Source organism: Larimichthys crocea, chromosome VII (genome assembly GCF_000972845.2).
Source record: "Larimichthys crocea isolate SSNF chromosome VII, L_crocea_2.0, whole genome shotgun sequence".
Taxonomy (NCBI): domain Eukaryota; kingdom Metazoa; phylum Chordata; class Actinopteri; family Sciaenidae; genus Larimichthys; species Larimichthys crocea.
In genome coordinates this window covers 8,700,823-8,718,867 of record NC_040017.1, presented here as the reverse complement: position 1 = coordinate 8,718,867, position 18,045 = coordinate 8,700,823, and the positions used below count along the sequence as shown (strand labels likewise).

At 39.4% G+C, this 18,045-nt stretch overlaps 1 protein-coding gene across 1 annotated transcript in view; it reads right to left on the bottom strand.

Moving 5' to 3' along the window:
* The window catches only part of pde2a (phosphodiesterase 2A), a 140,057-nt gene extending 122,441 nt beyond the window's left edge, over positions 1-17,616 (bottom strand). The window contains exon 1 of the mRNA XM_027280165.1: positions 17,328-17,616. Within this exon, the coding sequence (XP_027135966.1) occupies positions 17,328-17,386 (59 nt within the window). The 5' untranslated portion in view covers positions 17,387-17,616. The remainder of the gene's footprint in view (positions 1-17,327) is intronic.
* Positions 17,617-18,045: the final 429 nt, after the last annotated feature.

Sequence of the window (18,045 nt, the reverse complement as noted above, 5' to 3'; positions counted from 1 at the left end):
TACTGTAATGCAATGCGATGATCTGAGGAGCCATGGGAACAGGATCAGTTTATTTGGCTCTACAAACACCAAGAGCAGCCTGAGGTCCTCTATGGTCATCTTTGTAATGTACTTCCAGTCACCACCTGACAGTAACCTGATAGTTACAGGTGAGTGAAATGTAATCCTGATAAAATCATCTCACTGCAGATTCACACATGCAACAAAAACGCTTAAGCCTCACTCATTAGTATAGTTTCTTAAATCAAAAAAGCTCATGGCCCGATGTACTTTATTCTTCATGCGGTTGCTGGCATGAAAAGTTTGCACAGCCCTGTTCTACCATGTACAGTAAACTGCATTAAACCGGAGCTTCTGGCAGCAGAAAACACAACAAATCTGGATGCAGGGACAGAAAATCTGGGTGAAGAGCAATTAACGTTGATTAGTGCTTTCTAAAAAAATCATGGAAGAAGGTCATGGTAAAAAAACAGTAATTAAAATCAGTTAAGTAATAACTTTTATAGGTAAGTAAAAACCTGCTCAACTATTGAAGTTTTGACTAAGGCAAGAGGCATAATATGCGAGCACTCATATTAAGAACAAAGAAACAGAGGAGGATAAAGGAGAAAAAAAGAGAAAAAATACAAAGGATGTGTTGAATTTTGATGGTCTGCACTGATGTATTTAACGGCAAAATAATAGAAATACTTTTAAAAGAATCCTTGAAAATATCATCTGCTTCCACTGCCCTTGTCCTTTTCTACAACACACATAACAGCAATTTTCGTCAAACAACACCTTGACCTGTGAAAGAATGACACAGTATGTAGGGCAAGAGGGAAAAGAAAAAATGAAAAGGAAGTGGGTAGGAAAGATAACAGAAGAAGACAGTTTTCTGAATCATTAAAACTCGAGATTAAGGAATCTATCTAACTGTTTCAGTCACATAGATCAAAGTTATTTATGTCAGAATTTGTATTTATTGCAGTGGACGCCCACAACAATTTATTGAAGAGTGGGTTTTCATTGCAATGACAATTACAGTGATTTGTTGTTTAACTCACTGGCTAATGGTTTGGCTGTTGTGGTAAATTTCATTTGATAAATGTGTCAGCTCTGTTTTTTTGCAATGTTTCATAGAGCAGACGCTGTGTTTAGCCAAGAAGTCAACAAATTATGTTGATGTCTTGCTCACGTTGAGGGATGCAGTCTGATTGTGCTCACCCCATGAGACAATCGTCTGCACACAGAGGAATCTGAAGATTTTTCAACCGCTGGAGTTATGCTTGGTGAGCTCCCTTTTTCTGCTTTGTTTCATTAAGTACAGCTGTTGTTGAGATGTTTCCACACAGAGGAGTGCACAATGTTTTATTGAAGCAACTGTTTTGTTTTGTACTCGCACTAGAGCCCAGGAAACCAATTCTTTCTGACAGCCAGCATATCAGTCAGATCAAGTAAGTGGTATGATTAACAGGAAATAAGAAGTCCAAACAGGGCAAACACTATCAACAAACATGAAGCACAACTATAGCCGGCTCCAGTCAGAACTGAATCCACCTCCTCATTACAGACTCCAAATTGTTGGTGACATCAAAGTAGCTTCTCAGACTGCCTAGTTAGGGACCAAGCAAGCTCTGCCCCGATGCAATCTCACTACAGAGAAAACAGGCGGCGCCTCGACACACGCAACCTCTAGTCCTTATCGAAAAGGCAAAAGACGAGGATGAAAGAGGCAGACAGTCAAGAAGAGAGAGGCAGGGATAAACAGGCTGATGCAGATGCAGAGAGTGCCGAAAAATAAACAGATTACGGCAAAGGATATTCAGAGAGATGAAAAAAAAAACAAAAGAGATGAAAGCAAGTGTGCCCCCTTCTTAGACATCAATCCACTCCACCATGAAGAAGCTTCTCAAGGAAGACTGCAATGGGTCCATCAAAGACTTAAACTCTCCCTGCTATCCTGAGAACACGAGGGCTATCAAAGATACACAAACTCTCTCCATGTTGCGTGCTTTGATGCTGGGAAGGAGGCCGCACCTGGAGACATCTCCAAAAGTACAAGCCACACATGTTCACATGTAAAGCTCCATGCGGCGGAGGCAAACAAGCAAGAACTGGATGCACACGTCAGGAGACACGCAGCACTAACAACAACAAAACAACAACATAAACCACACACAGACGTCTTTCACATCATTTCAGGTATTTCCTTTAATGCACATCACAGCTGCGTGCACATAGATGTACATTTGCAGCACGTTTGTGCAGACATGCAGAAACGAACGCATGTACTAACAGAACATACATCCCTGCTAGACCCCCTGCTGGCGGTAAAAATTGTTCATTTTTTGCTTGAGTTGACTTGAAAAGAAAAATTTTTGTAAAGTAAAGAGGGGGGGAAGATACAAAGCGGAACGGGAGACAGAATGAGAGAGGCAGATAAGAAAAAATGCCTCTGGGCAATAATGTCTGTCTGTGTGTGTGTGTGTGAGAGAGAGTGTGGGTGGGTGTGTGTGTGAGAGTGTGGGTGGGTGTGTAGACTCGAGGCATGATGAGACAGGTGTGAAAGGTGACCAGTTGGGGTCACTGATGACCCAGAAAATGGGGAGAGACACACTGACAGATGTATGTATAATGAAAAAGAATCTGCCAGACAGACAGCTTTACACACACACACACACACACACACACACACACATACACACACACATAAACACACACATACATGAAGTGAGAAAAAACACATGCCAAGACTTATTTGTCCTGACAGCAGGGCAGCAAAATGAGCATAAACTCTTAATTAAAAACTTCAGATTCACACTGCAGAACAATGTTTGCAGCCGTGTGTCTGTGTGTGTGTGTTATCATTTAGAGGTTACAAGAGTTTCAAAGACAGAAATTGTTGGTGGCGTGTCTCCTTAGCAAGTAATTAGCATATCATGGAGATGCTGCTTTAACAGCCAATCAAACTGAGAAAATACAATCTGAATGCAAATCAATCCCATCCCGTCTCAGCACTCCTGCAAGACATTTACACAATTAGTTATGTGACTTTCCGTGTATGTGTGTGTGTGTGCGTGTGTGTGGCCCAAGGCAGAGTGTGTTCCCACAAAAAAAAAAAAAAAAAAAAAAAAACATGGGTCAAGGACAACCTTTGTGTGTTTGTCTGGGAGCGGTTTATGGTCTCTCAACCACTGTGTTACATCCATGTGTGCTAAAATGTGACACAATAGGTCAAACAAGCGAAACATTTTCTAACCTTAAAGGACATTTTTACCCTAAATATTAAAGTGTTAACTGTCTCTGATACACAAACACATTGCGCTTTATGTTGGTCTTAGGTTTAGGTTTGCATTGTAGTGTACCTAAAAAATAACAAATAGAATATAAATGTACATCCACCACATTTGGTTACCTGAGGAGTTGTAATGATAGTAGGACTAAAAATGCTTTTTTATTAAATGTAATTATGATTAGGAATATGTGCTACAAAAGCATAATATATACTGACATGATGAATTACAGTGCCTTTATTACCTGTTGATAAAACAGTCTCTGCGTTTCTTAAATTTAAATTTAAGACCCTCATAATTGCAGCTGAACCTGCGCTTACATGAAACATATTCCTAAATTAATTAGCATTTAAGCAATAGGGTCATCTATACCAGAAAAAGAATGTAATTCACACTAGAGCTGCAACAGTTAGGCGATTAATGAATTGGTCAATCATCAGAAAACTATTTTAATAACTGATTAAATCATCTAAGACAGTTAATTTCAGATTCTTGGAGGAGTAGGAGCACATTTTAATGGACTTCTTTAATCAAAACAGCTAAGTTAAAGCCTCCATTAAACAGGAAAAACACATTTCATTATTCTCTGGTCTTTTATGATGGATCAATTAATTGATACAATAATCAGCAGATTAAAAGGTTATGCAAATAATCATTAATTCTAGCTAATACACAGACAGTGGGAGGAAATGGGTTATTAGAAGGACAGGAGCTCGTTTTTGTTCTGGGGTCCCAAAAGCAAATGAACCAAGGTGGTAACTTAGTAACTATCTGAAACTATCATTCAAATTATCTATCACATACTGTGATGTTTACATACATATTTGAAGTTGTCTTCCTTCTATAAAAAGTACTTTAGAATATAACACAGACCTATTGTTGCTCACAGTAGAAGGTTTCCCTCTATTTATGGCATCTGTATGGAGTCACTCTGACAGGAAGTAATTTGTTCCTGCTGTTTAAAATGACTATATATGTATGTGTAAAGGATTATATTTTCTTACAAATCCTGTGCTTAAAGTAAATGCATTCATCCTCAGCCACAGTTCAATTAAAGTGACTTGATTTACTCTGCTGTGCATTTTAAAAGCCTCTGGTACGAGCACTTTACATCTCTGAGCATCTGTATGTGGTCCTTGTTAAGGAAATGGCTGAACTCAAGAGCACTTTGTGACATTGTGGACATTGTGGTATACATAGTGGGTTTAGAGTTTACATAATGTCAATCCAGACCACCATTTTTTTCCGAGAGGACTCCTTGAAGTCTTTTACAGTCTCTTACTCGTGCAGACTGGCCTGATTCCAGCTCTGTGAGTCTGTCTGCAGCTGACAATACTGTAGACATTTTCACATGCTATTCTTCCTGTCTATTAATTTGCATCATGTATGTTTTTAATGTTCTGTTTACTCTTGTTTATCTTTCAGGGGTTGCATTATACTGTGACTGTGTGGATTATTTATCTGCTCTTCTCTTCTTGCACTGCTTTTATACGATTATATGATATGATAAATACTAGACCTAATGTTCTTTTTAACCTGCATTTCCCCCTTCAGCAGACAGCTTCAGAGACACACAGCTCAATGTTTTCGAGTCAGCACAGTACACTGTATCCTGGAGGTCACGCAACTTCTTCCAGATTAACAGAAAAGTGAAACTATCTGCCCCCTCAGACTTCACCCCTCCCTATCATCAAGGGCATTCTTGGATGCCTCAATGCCAAATTTAAGCACACGTCTAAGAATATAGGGGTCATTTTTGACCTTCAACAATCATATTCTTTGAAAAGGTAATTGCTGCATTTTCTTGTATTCTCACCTTCATCAAAAAGGCAAAATCAAAATCTCCCACTGGCTGCAAACTAACTCGATTCAATACACTGGTTTCCTGTAAGGCTTAGGGTAGGTTTAATCTCACTGCTTACATATAAAGCCTTGCACTGTGGTATTTCTGTTTTCTGTTTGTGTCATTGATATGTAAACTCCATTTGAGCCAGAGCAGTCTCTGTGCAGACGACTTTTGGTGACCAGGGTTTTGTGGTCTGGCCATGAATCTCCCTGCTTCTAAGAGATTAGGTATGCTATGTCTGTTTCCTCTTTTAAATCCGCCTCAAAGCTATTTTATTCTATTTTTATTATTTTAAAAACAATACCTGTCTTATCTTTTAAGCTCTTTGATCCTATACATTCTCTGTTTTATTAGTTTTCTTTAGTCCTTTGGCCCTTTGGTTTAACCTCCTGTATTTGTAATGTTGTCTGACTGAAGACACACTGAAGCACTTTGTAATTTAAGTACTAACTAAAAATGCAGGTATTGTAAGTAAGGTATTATTACTGTATTAGCAGAATTGGTACTATAAGTACTGTAAGTATTTGTCTATCTGCTTTAAAGCACCAGTGTGTAGGATTATTTTATTTCTTGAGTGAAGCTGGCCATTTGATTATGGGGGCTTATGGAGACCCTTCGGGAGCCAGCATCAGGTGGCCGTTTGAGGAACTGCAGTCTACAGACACCACGACCACAGAGTCTGCTATGTTTGTACAGTAGCCGAAACCAGGCAAAGTAAACACCTACTCTAGATAGAGCCTTTGTGTTTCACTGCCACTGTAGTTTTTCCTACACACCAAGAAGGAGAGGGTGAGGGGAGGGCGATACAATCTGAAACTACACTGCTAGATGACACTAAAGCCTACACACTGCTCCACATTCAGCATACTGTAGGCTGTTACTGTAACCTTTTGTTGTGTACATCAAGATGACAGTTTGTGTAATCTGACTTTGAGCGCTGCTCTAATTAGACACAATATAGTCAGGGCAAGACTTGATGACAACAGTGTCTTGTGTTATTAAATTTTTAAAAATGCAGAAATGACTGCACACTTGTGTTTCCCAGCACTGGCTCTACTCTCTAATGTACTTGCCATATCCAGTCCAAGCTGTAGAAGAGCAGTGGGCACAGTCATCCTGCTGGTTTTCTACTAGAGCAGTAGTTGACTGCAATCACCTGGTGTCCCCGGGTCAGAATGAGTCTGTATAAATCAGCAGGACTTTGAGTGCTGAGGAACAGGACTAACTACCACTAGTCTACAGGACTGGTAATAGTAGGAAGGTTTAAGAACTCAAAAACAATCACTTAGGTACATTTTGATTAGAAAATTACTATATAATTTAAAATTGGTGAGTTAACATATTGAAAAATTAATAAAAAATGTACTGTATACCTTAATGCAATACCTAAAGGCAGCACAATAGTGCAGTGTTTCAAATCAAGATGATATTTATCCTCATGAACCTCAAAACCTACACATCCTAACCTATTCTAAAGGCTCTGCAATACTGTAGAGGAAACATAAAAACTCTTAAAGGGACAAATAGGACTATTATATAAAATACCACAACCACACCATTTGTTTTGCTCAACGATAGTTCTCACTCCACTTAGTATTTTTGGGTTGAGCCTAACCTTTGGATCACACCTTTTAAAAAAAAAAATGTAAACAAAATATTTGCTGGATTTCAAAGTACAGCATTGTTCAGTTTGGTTTAGTTGACAACTAAATAACCATGTTTCCAGGAAAAGGAAAAAAAAAGGAAGAAAGTAACACCAGTAAAAAAAAAAAGTGGAGCAGCCTTGTCACATTTGTCACAAAGCCTTTGAAGAAAAACATCTTTGTATATACACACACACACATACAGTACACACACAGACTAAGTCACAAACACACATGAACAAATGTATTGAACATGTGTCACAGAAAGACAAATATACAGACAGATCAAAAAGAGGAAAACATTTGGACAGATAGACTATAATACCCCTATGTCGGGTAACCTGTGACACCATTAGTTGCCAAGCAACCTGGACTATTCTTTGGATGAAACACCTGCCCTTCATCTATCAAGCCTTCTCAGCAGCCTCTTCCTCCCCCGTCACACCTGTCCCCCTCTTTCTGTCTCTGTCTGGTGGGTGGGATATCATGGGTGGAGAGGTGAAACACAAATGAGGTGATGAGGATGGAGTTAGTCTGCCGGAAATAATAACAAAACCAGTAAACCAGTGCAGCACTCAACAACGGGGGCCATATATAGGCAGTGAGGACAGATGGATACACAAACAGTCAATAGTTTATCGTCCATGGGATCAGAATAACCATGTTTCCGTTTGGCAATCAGCAAAAAAAAGACTTGATGGAGGTTATGTCAAACTATTTAGATTCATAGTAGCCTGCGAATAGAAATACAATACTTTTGTGAAATAATTAGTATAACATAAAGTATATGAGGTGTTGCATGTTTATGTATGTGCACTGTGCATGTGTGTGTTTCTACAGTGTGTGTGATCATATGCATACAAGTTCAATACAAGCATCACAAAACCTCTGAATGTCCCAAATATGACACTTATAGCCTTCCAGTGGCTTTATCTCTGTGTGGGTCAATCAATAGAGGCGATCAATAAGAAAAAGCCCTGCAGTCAGGGCAAGAGGAACCGAAGCATTGGAGCACATCCTGCTACTCTGCTGTAGAGACAGAGCGAACAACAGTGCAATAATAACTACTGTAACAACATCAATATAATTGTGGTCAACAAACTGTTAAATCTATAGCAGCATAACGATGGTGCACATCTGCATCAACTTGAAACAGCTGTGGATTTACAACAGCAACACATGAGTACGAGAAATATCAGCAATGAAAATTATTAGAAAAACATAATAACACCTACCACAACAGCAATAATAATGACACACACCACAAGCTGCAATAAAATGAAATCAGTTCAGCTAAATGGAGTCATGGGATTCACTGACCACAGTACCATTTTAGTCCCCTTACCTGCATGAAATGATCCCCAAAAACCCACTGGGATGAAAAACAGGATGTGAGTAAGTAATCTCTCCTCGTTTTTAGAGCTGTGTGAAAGGATTTTCTGTGTCTGTGAATTTGAGATTCATAAATAATTCACTTCAGTCATCTTGTGTCAATTTTATCTCCCACTTCTTTTCAGCAGCTTACTTCAAACAGTCACTTTTATTTTACAGTATGCCGCAAGAGGATTTACTTCTACTACTAGTACCATGTTTGTAACCACAAAACATTTATAAGAGATCAAACACATAGCTAATTCTCACAACTATGTATAAACCCTATCATACTGTATATGCGTATACAGTATATCTGTATGACGAACTCAAAGACCCTATAACATTCTCTGCTTTTCATGCTGTGACAATGACTCCATGTTCGTGACCTCTGCAACTTCCCAGCTGTCTCAAGACAGACGTTATTGCCTGCACAAACACATGAGTAAACCTACACTTCCACAAACTAAAATAGATGAAGCTGTTCACACTCAAATTGAAATGACCTTCAAACCAAGGTAGTGTCACACCAGAACAACAAACCGTGAACACATTAGGGTCTCCCCACGCATGCCAAGGTACTTGATACTGTCTTCTAATTAAACCAAAGCTCTGTGTCCCAAACACAGCTGCCTCACCTCCCACCTAATGTCTCAAAGGAAGCATACACACACACACATATGCACATATATACATACATACATACATAAGTCTTCAAAAAAGTACCAAACACAGTAGTGGTGATACTGTGCACACCTGTACTCATACATACGTGCATACATTTGTAACTTCTATACACTGACACACACACAAACACACTGTTATACACACACGTCTGCATACGCACACAGAAACACCTGTCTGTGGCAACAGTCCATAGAGATAAGAAGGCTGACAGGAGCTGCTGGAGCCAAAGCTGAGAACCATGGGAGCTGTCAAGCTCATTTCCCCGTGACACCTCCAGACTCTCTCTCTCTCCCTCTAACACACACACACACACACACACACACACACACACACACACTCATGATGACATTGTATTGACTTGACAATTCATTCCCTGGAGCTGTATCCTTAGCATAACTGTTATGCACTGTACTTCAACCAAACCTTCTTCCAATACTTAAACCTTCAACATATGAAACCTTAAGCTCAACTTAACTGTAACTCTATCCTCTGTCTTTAAAATAACCATCCCTAATAAGGTGTGCGAAACAGTCATAACAAGTAACCAGCTGGCCAGTTTTTTCTATTCTTGTGGAGGACCCACAATAGAAATAGCAGAGATGGCATAAAAAAAACATACAGTTAGTTTCTAGATGAAAAGCACACACTCACTTCCCACATGTACCATGACATGATATGGAAAAAAAGCAGACCGGAGGTGATTTTTTTTATTTATAGGAACTAACAAGAGCAATACTGTTTCAGCGTTGACCAGTATGGAGAATGTGCTGGCTGGAACAATAATATAATATAATAATAATATAAGTTATTACTGGCCTGTGCTACAGTTTGTCACCATCTCTTTCGATGATGCAAACAGGTCCACCACCTACAGCCTGTCAGTCTACGTCTGAATGTCTCAATCTGGAACTAGACCTGACGTGACGGTTCAAAACATTTTTTCATGTACATCATACGCCTGCAGCTGCTTCACTGCAAGACTACCAAAGGCATCACAAGGAGCAAATGCAGCCAAAAATGTTCATGAATACAATAATCCTCCCACACATCACCTACTGTCTGACAAGTTGAGGTCGTGAGGGCGTCAATAAAACCACTCTAAAGCCAATAGAAACCTAAGATAAGAAGTTATAAGGACCATCACTGCAATATATATTATATAATATTATGAACACACACAACTTACTAAGCTGGGAGTTAATTACACAATATGGCTCCTCCACCACTCTGTGCTTATACAATAAAAAGGAACTGAACTACTATAACAACAACTAGAGGAGAGTCTACTCCTCGAAGATAAAGTAGTCTTGGCCAATCTGTTTTTTCTGTCTGAGTCTCCTGGGACTGGAACAACATACCACAATGTTAAGAGCCTGGTTTATTAAAAATCATATGTGAGAAAACAGTGATGTGTTTTCATGATGTTTGTTAGTGTAAGAGCTTCTCCTGCTTCTGTACATTATATTCACACCGGGTCAAACATCGTGTTGTCATTCTATTTGTTGATATGTTGTCATGCTATCATGTCATAAGACTTGTCTCCGTGTGGCGAAGGCTCGGTTTGCATCTGCATATTTTCACTGCTTTTATCACTGATTGTATGTTCAGTGCTTTTATAGTCTGTGATGTGTCACTGCCTGGGGACTAATTAGCCTTTCTGGCTAACTCTGGCATATTTTCAGAAATGGTATTACAGTTTTGTTATTTTTATCAGATCACGGAAACATGTTTCCTGACACAAGTTTCTGACCAGTTAACCAGTTTGTCAAGACCCCAAAACACACAGCTATCTCATATATCTCAAATATCTCTTACAATGTGTGATTGGTTTAATCAATTTAAAACACCACCATCAAAATACTGTTTATATATGTTTTGGCTTCATGAGGTATGTGTGTATGTAAGTGTATGGAGAGTTTTTTTTAGTCTGTTGCAATTTTATGGTATGTGCAGTATAAAAACACTTGTGATATTGTAATACAATACAGTATTGTGTAAATAAACAACAATTCCACTTTCAGTCGATGACTTCATGTAACCACAGGAGTCACATCACGTCACAAATGACCTTACTGCCATCGGCAATACCTTGAAAATGCCAAGGTATGGAGAATTCTAGTAAATGTGACAGAGGCATGGAAACTAGCAGTGATGGAAACTATTAACAAGCTAGTTTACACCACAGATAAAATGCATATTTGTCTATCCAATAAGCTCCAATTGGGCTGAGTCTCCCAGAGTCATTCTGTAAATAGTCATAGTTGATACCACAACAAGTCTGAGAATACACATATGTTATCTATTTCGGTAAAATTCCCTATAATTGCACTGATAAGTAAAATAAGACCCTTCGTCTTCCTCTCTGTTCTCAGTGTTGCTCCATGTTTTCCCCCTAACACAGAAGACGTCACCAGTGGCGTCTTTATCCTCATGATTGGAGTGTTTTCGCCAATAAAGACTGAAAAGGTGAAACGTGACTGAGACCAATCGGTAATTAGGGTGTGGCAATTTGAAAGCCAATGTTTTCCCCAATGAACAAAGTGTGCTAAATGAAGCAATTTGTGCTTAGACTTCTGCAAAAATGTGATTAGAACTTATATTTGATTGTGCTTAGGCAATTTTTGTCGGTACATGACATTCAAGTTTGAGATTCTCAAGCCTGTGTGCATAATCTTTTGTATGTATACGACGGAGAAAAACTGTGATATGCACTGTCTCAAGAAACATTGCCTCATGCAAAGCTCAGTAGTATAGATTGTGCTTTTATAGACTGCCGCTCGCTCATTTTATTAATTTAACAGTTGGATTAAAGTCGTTCCAGAGTATGTTAAACATAAAAACTCTTTCCCTCCACACAGCGTAAAGTCTTCTCCTTGACTCCACACTGCTTCTATTAACATCTCAATTAGGGGGCATGACATTTGCTAAAGATATGCAAGATCCCCCTTTTTTTTTTTAAATAAACAGCTATTAGTGTGGTGAATCAATTTGTATAAAACAGGAAATCATTGGCAGATTACAAGACGAGCCAAGGAGAACCAAACAACCAGAATTAATGATAAAATGGATTTCCACTCTGTTAGCAATAGGGACTGTTATATTACATCTTATTACATAGATTACAGTCTGTTTAACATTAATGTTAAACAGCATGTTGGCATCGCTTAATTAATGCATCCATCTCCTTCCCTCTGGCTTCAATACTCACACAGAGTAAAATTCAGGCCTTGTTATAATTAGGTGCATTGAGTTGAATCAATTTGGTGCAGTAAGTCCCCATACCACTTAAGTATTTGTACAGCCTCCTGATTTCCCTTGAATATAGAAGAGACTTTCCTACTATTCGGGTGTATGAATTTGCATCATAAGGAAATATGATTTTTAAACTGCTGCTCATTGAGCTGCGTCGCATAGTACATCACAAGGGTATCTACTTCATTGGAAAAAAAGTAAATTCTAGATCAAGTTTCTATGATGCTAAGTACTTTCCTGTAAACATTAAATAAAATGACTTGTCCTGGTTTTTCCCACAGTCCAAAGACATGTTATTTAGATGTATTACAGACTTTAAATTGACCATATGTGTGAATACAAGCGTGAATGTGGTTCTATATGTGTGTCAGCTCTGTAATACATTGGGAACTTGTCCAGAAAATAATCCGCTTTTCGCCTATTGTGAGCTGGGATCAGGTCCAGCCAAACCAGGATAAGGACTATGGAAAATGGATAGATGGATGGACTACATCTATATTATAACTGTATAAACTGACTCTGGCCCAACCCTCAATGTGTACATGAAGCAAATAAAACACATTTTACTGTACTGTATTAATGTAATCTGTTTATTTAACATCTTTAAATGGTGCTGGTTAAGCGTGTGAGTGTATGAATAAAATTAAGATGTGTGTACAAGTGTTAGTAGTGACTCAGGATGACACTTTCAGCAGGGTGGACCTGTGCGGATGTGACCTGAACATTTTCAAGAGAGCCATAGAGACTGTGGAGCATGGTTACGAAGGTCTTAAAACAGTGTTCTGTAGCATTTGACGGTTATCTTACAATGATAACCTCTATGCTGCTCAAATCCAGGAGAGTGATGATACTGGGTTTCTGATATAGTAAGAGGTTGCAATTTATTGTTATGTGTCTGAGTTTATTCCCTCAGTTTTGTTTGGCCAGAGCAGGGAAGAAATCAGAGCTGTAGCAAATTACGACTTGTAATTGGATATTTGTCGCCTAAAAACCCCCGAGGAGCCATACTTGACTTCTCTTTCCCTTACACACTTGACATTTGACTTTCTATTACATCGTCGTGCTGATGATTCAGCTGGAAGAGTTTTCATGCATGCATGCTTTGCCAGTGTCTTCATAATATTTATGCAGGAAATTAATGGAAGCAAGGAAGCCAAATATTCATTCAAACACAATTACATACTTTTTTTGCTAGCGATGTGCATAGACTCCATTTGTATTGGCTAATTTAAATTAATGTAAAACAGTTAATCAGCTTGTATTTGCTATTATGTCTCTGCTGGCCTCCAAAGTATGGTGTACTTTTGACTGAATACCATGACTTAGGGATGTAAACAGTTAATCGATTAATCTGTTAATTGTCCAAAAGAATTTAATCGATTAAATTAAATTAATCGGGTTAACTGAATCTAGGAGTTTTTTTCAGTGAAATGTCATAGTGTCGCTAGTTGAGGGTGCCATTGCTTAATCTACTGTAGGCCACACCGAACGTACCTGAACGTAACGCAGTGACAGACCCGGCACGCAAACATGAGGCAGTCCAAACAGAGTATGGAGCATTTCAAACTAAGTAATGATAACAAAGACGCTCAGTGTAAACTCTGCGGTGCTACGTTTAAGTTCAGCAGCTCTACGAGTTCACTAAGATAACACCTTCAAAACCTGCAGCCGTGCTGACATGCTAGCAATTAGCATTAGCCACTAAGAATTAAATACATGCTGATTGCTAACATGCTCCTATGTCTAAATAAACATGCTCAGCTCACTCGTCACTCTCAAAATTTCTGTGGGAAATTGTTTAATTGAGGCCCTCTAATTTTACTGTCACCTTCCTCAGGGATGATTCAAGCTGTGTTCAGTACTACATGTTACTGTAAGTTTCCAGGGCTAGTAATCTTACTGTTGTAATCTTACTGTACTTATTGTTATAAGTGGTGCTGCTAATGTTTCAAGTTTTTCCATCTAAGTACTTTACCAGATAATTATATGTAGGCTCAATATTGTGTAGGCTAAGCCCTTATTGTATAGCTTTAAAAATATTTTATGTTGCTAAATGTTTCACATGCAACAGGTGAGCCAGTGCACTTTTTTTTTTTTTTAATTTTTTTATTTCAATTTTCTGTGCAGAATTTATTTTACTTAAATGCCATATCTGTACCGTATCCCAACTGGTACAATAAAACATTAGTTGAGGAATATAACATGCATTTTTTTATTCAGTATATAAGCAATATTTTGCTTTATGTTAAAGACACCGTGAGAAATGTATGTTCTCAGGAAAAAAGCCGCTTATCAGTTAATCGTTAATCGATCGATAAGGTCAATCAACTAACAATTAATGTATTAATCGATAATTTGCATCCCTACCATGACTATATACAACGCTGGACTCAGGGACAGGGAATCGAAATGTAGATAAATCATTTAATTCAATGTTTTTAATGTTTAAAAGCGTTCAATGTTTTGCTGAAGCACACACATTCTGAAGTTACACATAAACACAGCACACAATGGTTTCTCTCTGCTTTCTCTTCCCTCTCTGTCTCTTTTCTCTCTCTCTCTCTGAATATTTTAGTATTGATGAGCCCATTACTGATGATAACACAGTGCAACGTCAGCATCCTTTCTCTCCCTTTTGTGCACAGACACACACACACACACACACACACACACACACACACACACACACACACACACACACACACACACACACACTCACTCATCAGGAGTCAGGTTACAACTCTGCTGCTGTGTACTTCTGTGCATTTCTATGTGAGTGTGAGTGTGTGTGTTCAGCATGAGGCTGGGGGATCTGACTTCCTGGCGTCAATCCAGTAAATTGCAATATTTTTCAGGCAGAAGACTCTTTCACGTGCATGCCTGCTGGCAAACAAACACACATACCCAAATACAGATTACATGGGCGATGCCTGTTGGCTACTAAAATGATGTAAGATAATAACAGCAGATAAACAATAAAAAAAGTGCACCGAATAGGAACATGTCCTCCTCCAAAGCCTGTTTAAAACACACAAGCATTAAACATTACAAACTAAGAACGAAGGGAGGTCTAAGTATGTACGTGAATACAGAAACTGTAGAGTTAGGTCAATATATTATATAATGATGAAAAACTGGCTCGCAAATAGACGACATCACAATGATAAAAACACAAAAGCCTAGATGTTTTATTTGATCACAATGCTCACCTGAGGAAGATATATCACAATGGGTGCTGGCATGACATCTGCTCTTGTGTCATGACTTTAACTGATGACCGATGCTCAGTCTCTAACTCCAGCTTTAGGGAAGCAGGTGAGACCATCTACTGAAACTAATTGTTTGTCAGAGATCACTGACGTCCACATGGCAGATTCATTATTCCTCCATGACTCCGGTTATTTTCTCCTAGACTGGCCAACAAATGCCCAATATAAGAAGCTTAAGCCTTTTTTCTGACAAGTACTGGTGAGATGAATAAAAGCCATTATCCTGTAGTGATTCCTCTTATTGAATTTGAACCGATAATGAAGGTGGAGATAAACAGAATCAAACACATTAGACGAGGAATTTTTCAACTTTGAGGCAAAAAGAGGGTTGAAACTTGATATGAGGAAGATTATTTCGTTCAATCAGCGTATAATGGCATCACAATGTTATTATCCACAAATGATGCCGGCCATGAGAGAGGGCTAGGGAACTAACAGAATAATAAAGAAAAAAAACATCAAGACCTGTCCTGAGGGAAGCTCCCACCATATATACAGTACATTATGGGCACACTGTTTGATCAGTCACGCGTTTTTGATCACAATCACTCGACTCCATCAGCAGCAGATGCGTCAGTTAATTTGAGAGCAGGCGTTGTGTGTTTACATGGCAAACTTTCATTTCAAACAGAAGAAAACCTGCTTTATAATCACGAGGGGTCTACTTCATTAACCAACATTTACTTAAGCACACGCCTCTGACTCTGACATTTAAATGTGTGTTTTTATCCAGGCAGGCGAGAGAAGTCAAGATAAACAACATTGTTACAACTAACGGCCTCAACAATTACTACAGAGTTTAATGAAGAACCTCTCTGAAACACTTCATGGAGATAAGATGCAAAACGGGGCTGCTTTATTGCATTAAACCGTCAGCCGTCTTTGAGCCACAGCACATATTTGCTGTTCTGTGAAAACAACTCATCTCCAAAATATCTATTTTCATGAAAAAGGAACAGCCTCAGGGTCGAGAATGACCCTTGTTTTAGCTCTGTGATGATGCATTTTGGGAGTCTCAAAGAAGAAAACTGCACAGACACCTAAGAAGGACCAAACAATACAACTCTAATAATAATAATATCTTTATTAATGGTTAATTAATCACCTACTAATGCTTTACAGATCTTTTATAAATCATTATTATAAACACTTTTGGGGTTATTAGGTTGTGAAAAGTCAATTTGGCTGGTGTCTATCCTTTTCATGAGAAATTAAGCAATCACAGATGTTGGCAATCAATTAATAAACATCTAATAAGTTGATAATAAATAGATCTTAGTCCAGTCTCTGTGCAGTCCTACTTTATAAGGCAAGTCTACTCTATCAAAGAGGTATTTTCACAACCTGGCAACCCAAAAGTTGTTCTTATTAATGACTTATGTATTAACCATTCATAAAGCTATCAGTCACATCTTACAAACCCTGCCATGTTAGAAAGTGGTACCATGTAAGGTTTTTGCTTCATAGTCAGATAACTAGTTTGAGATAAGGTGGTTTGCAGTGTTTTCAAAACATTTCTGCATGAGAAAGTCATGGAGAGAATTGAATTAGGAAGGCAATCACAGCAAATGCATCTGTCCCAATAGGGATATTAAAGGAACAGCAGCCTACCAGAGTGCTGTTATGATACCCATGAAGATACAAAGGCACGATAAGGTCACGAAACTCTGTGCAAAGCATAGCAGACACACTATGAGATGCATTTTAGTAATATTAATGTGAGGGAGGAGAGCTGGAGGGCTTTTGCCCACCAGTTTATACTGACAGCTGCCTGCACAGCTCACATGGGGTCTTCAGTGGACATGTCAGGAGGGGATACTGACAGCCAGCAGGTCACACTCACACTACAACTACACCAACCAGTCTCAAAGCGAGGCGCCATGTGCCTCTGTGGCCGTTCACTTTGTATGCAGAAGTAGTAGTAGGCAGACAAAACAAACACACAAAGCACTCACAAACGTGTATAGTTATTAGGCACACTTACATCTCGGAGGACGGCGGCTGGCTACGGCAGAGGAGCGCGTGTCCGCACGCTTGTCCCATCGCGCATCCTGCCTCGCGCCTCCCCGGTTAACCCAAACAGCTGCAGTCAGGAGGACCTGGCGGGGTGAGGTGAGGAAGATGGGAGGGGAGGAGGAGGGGAGGGAGGGGGGGGGGGACTGCGCGCGTCCTGGGAGAGGGTGTGAAGGATGGATAGGCGATGGACGGACGGATAGATAGTAGGCTGGGTAAGTGTGTGTATGTGTGTGTGTGTGTGTGCGTGTGCATGTGTGTGTGTGTCTCGCTTTCTCTCCTGTCTCTGTCTGCCTCTCTCCGGTCTCTGGCTCTGCTGTCTCCTCTCGAGCTCTGACAGCGCGCGGGGATTGGTCAGGACCCGGTAACTGATACTCGAGCTGTGGTGCGCGAGGATATAACGGCTGAGCAGAGAGAGAGAAAGAGAGAGAGAGAGAGAGAGAGAGAGAGAGAGAGAGAGAGAGCTCAGCCGGTCAAAGGACGCGTCACTCAAACACGAACTGAGACCAACCCCCTTCGCGTGTGCCGAAATAATAATAATAATAATAAAAGAAACAATGCTCCTCAGGTCATGCCTGCACGTTCACGAGTACCGGATAATTCATGCGTGGAAATTAAAGTTGCGTTGTTGTGAAAATTCAATTTTCACTCCTGCAATGCACGCTCCTCTTCCTCCTCCTCCTCTTGCA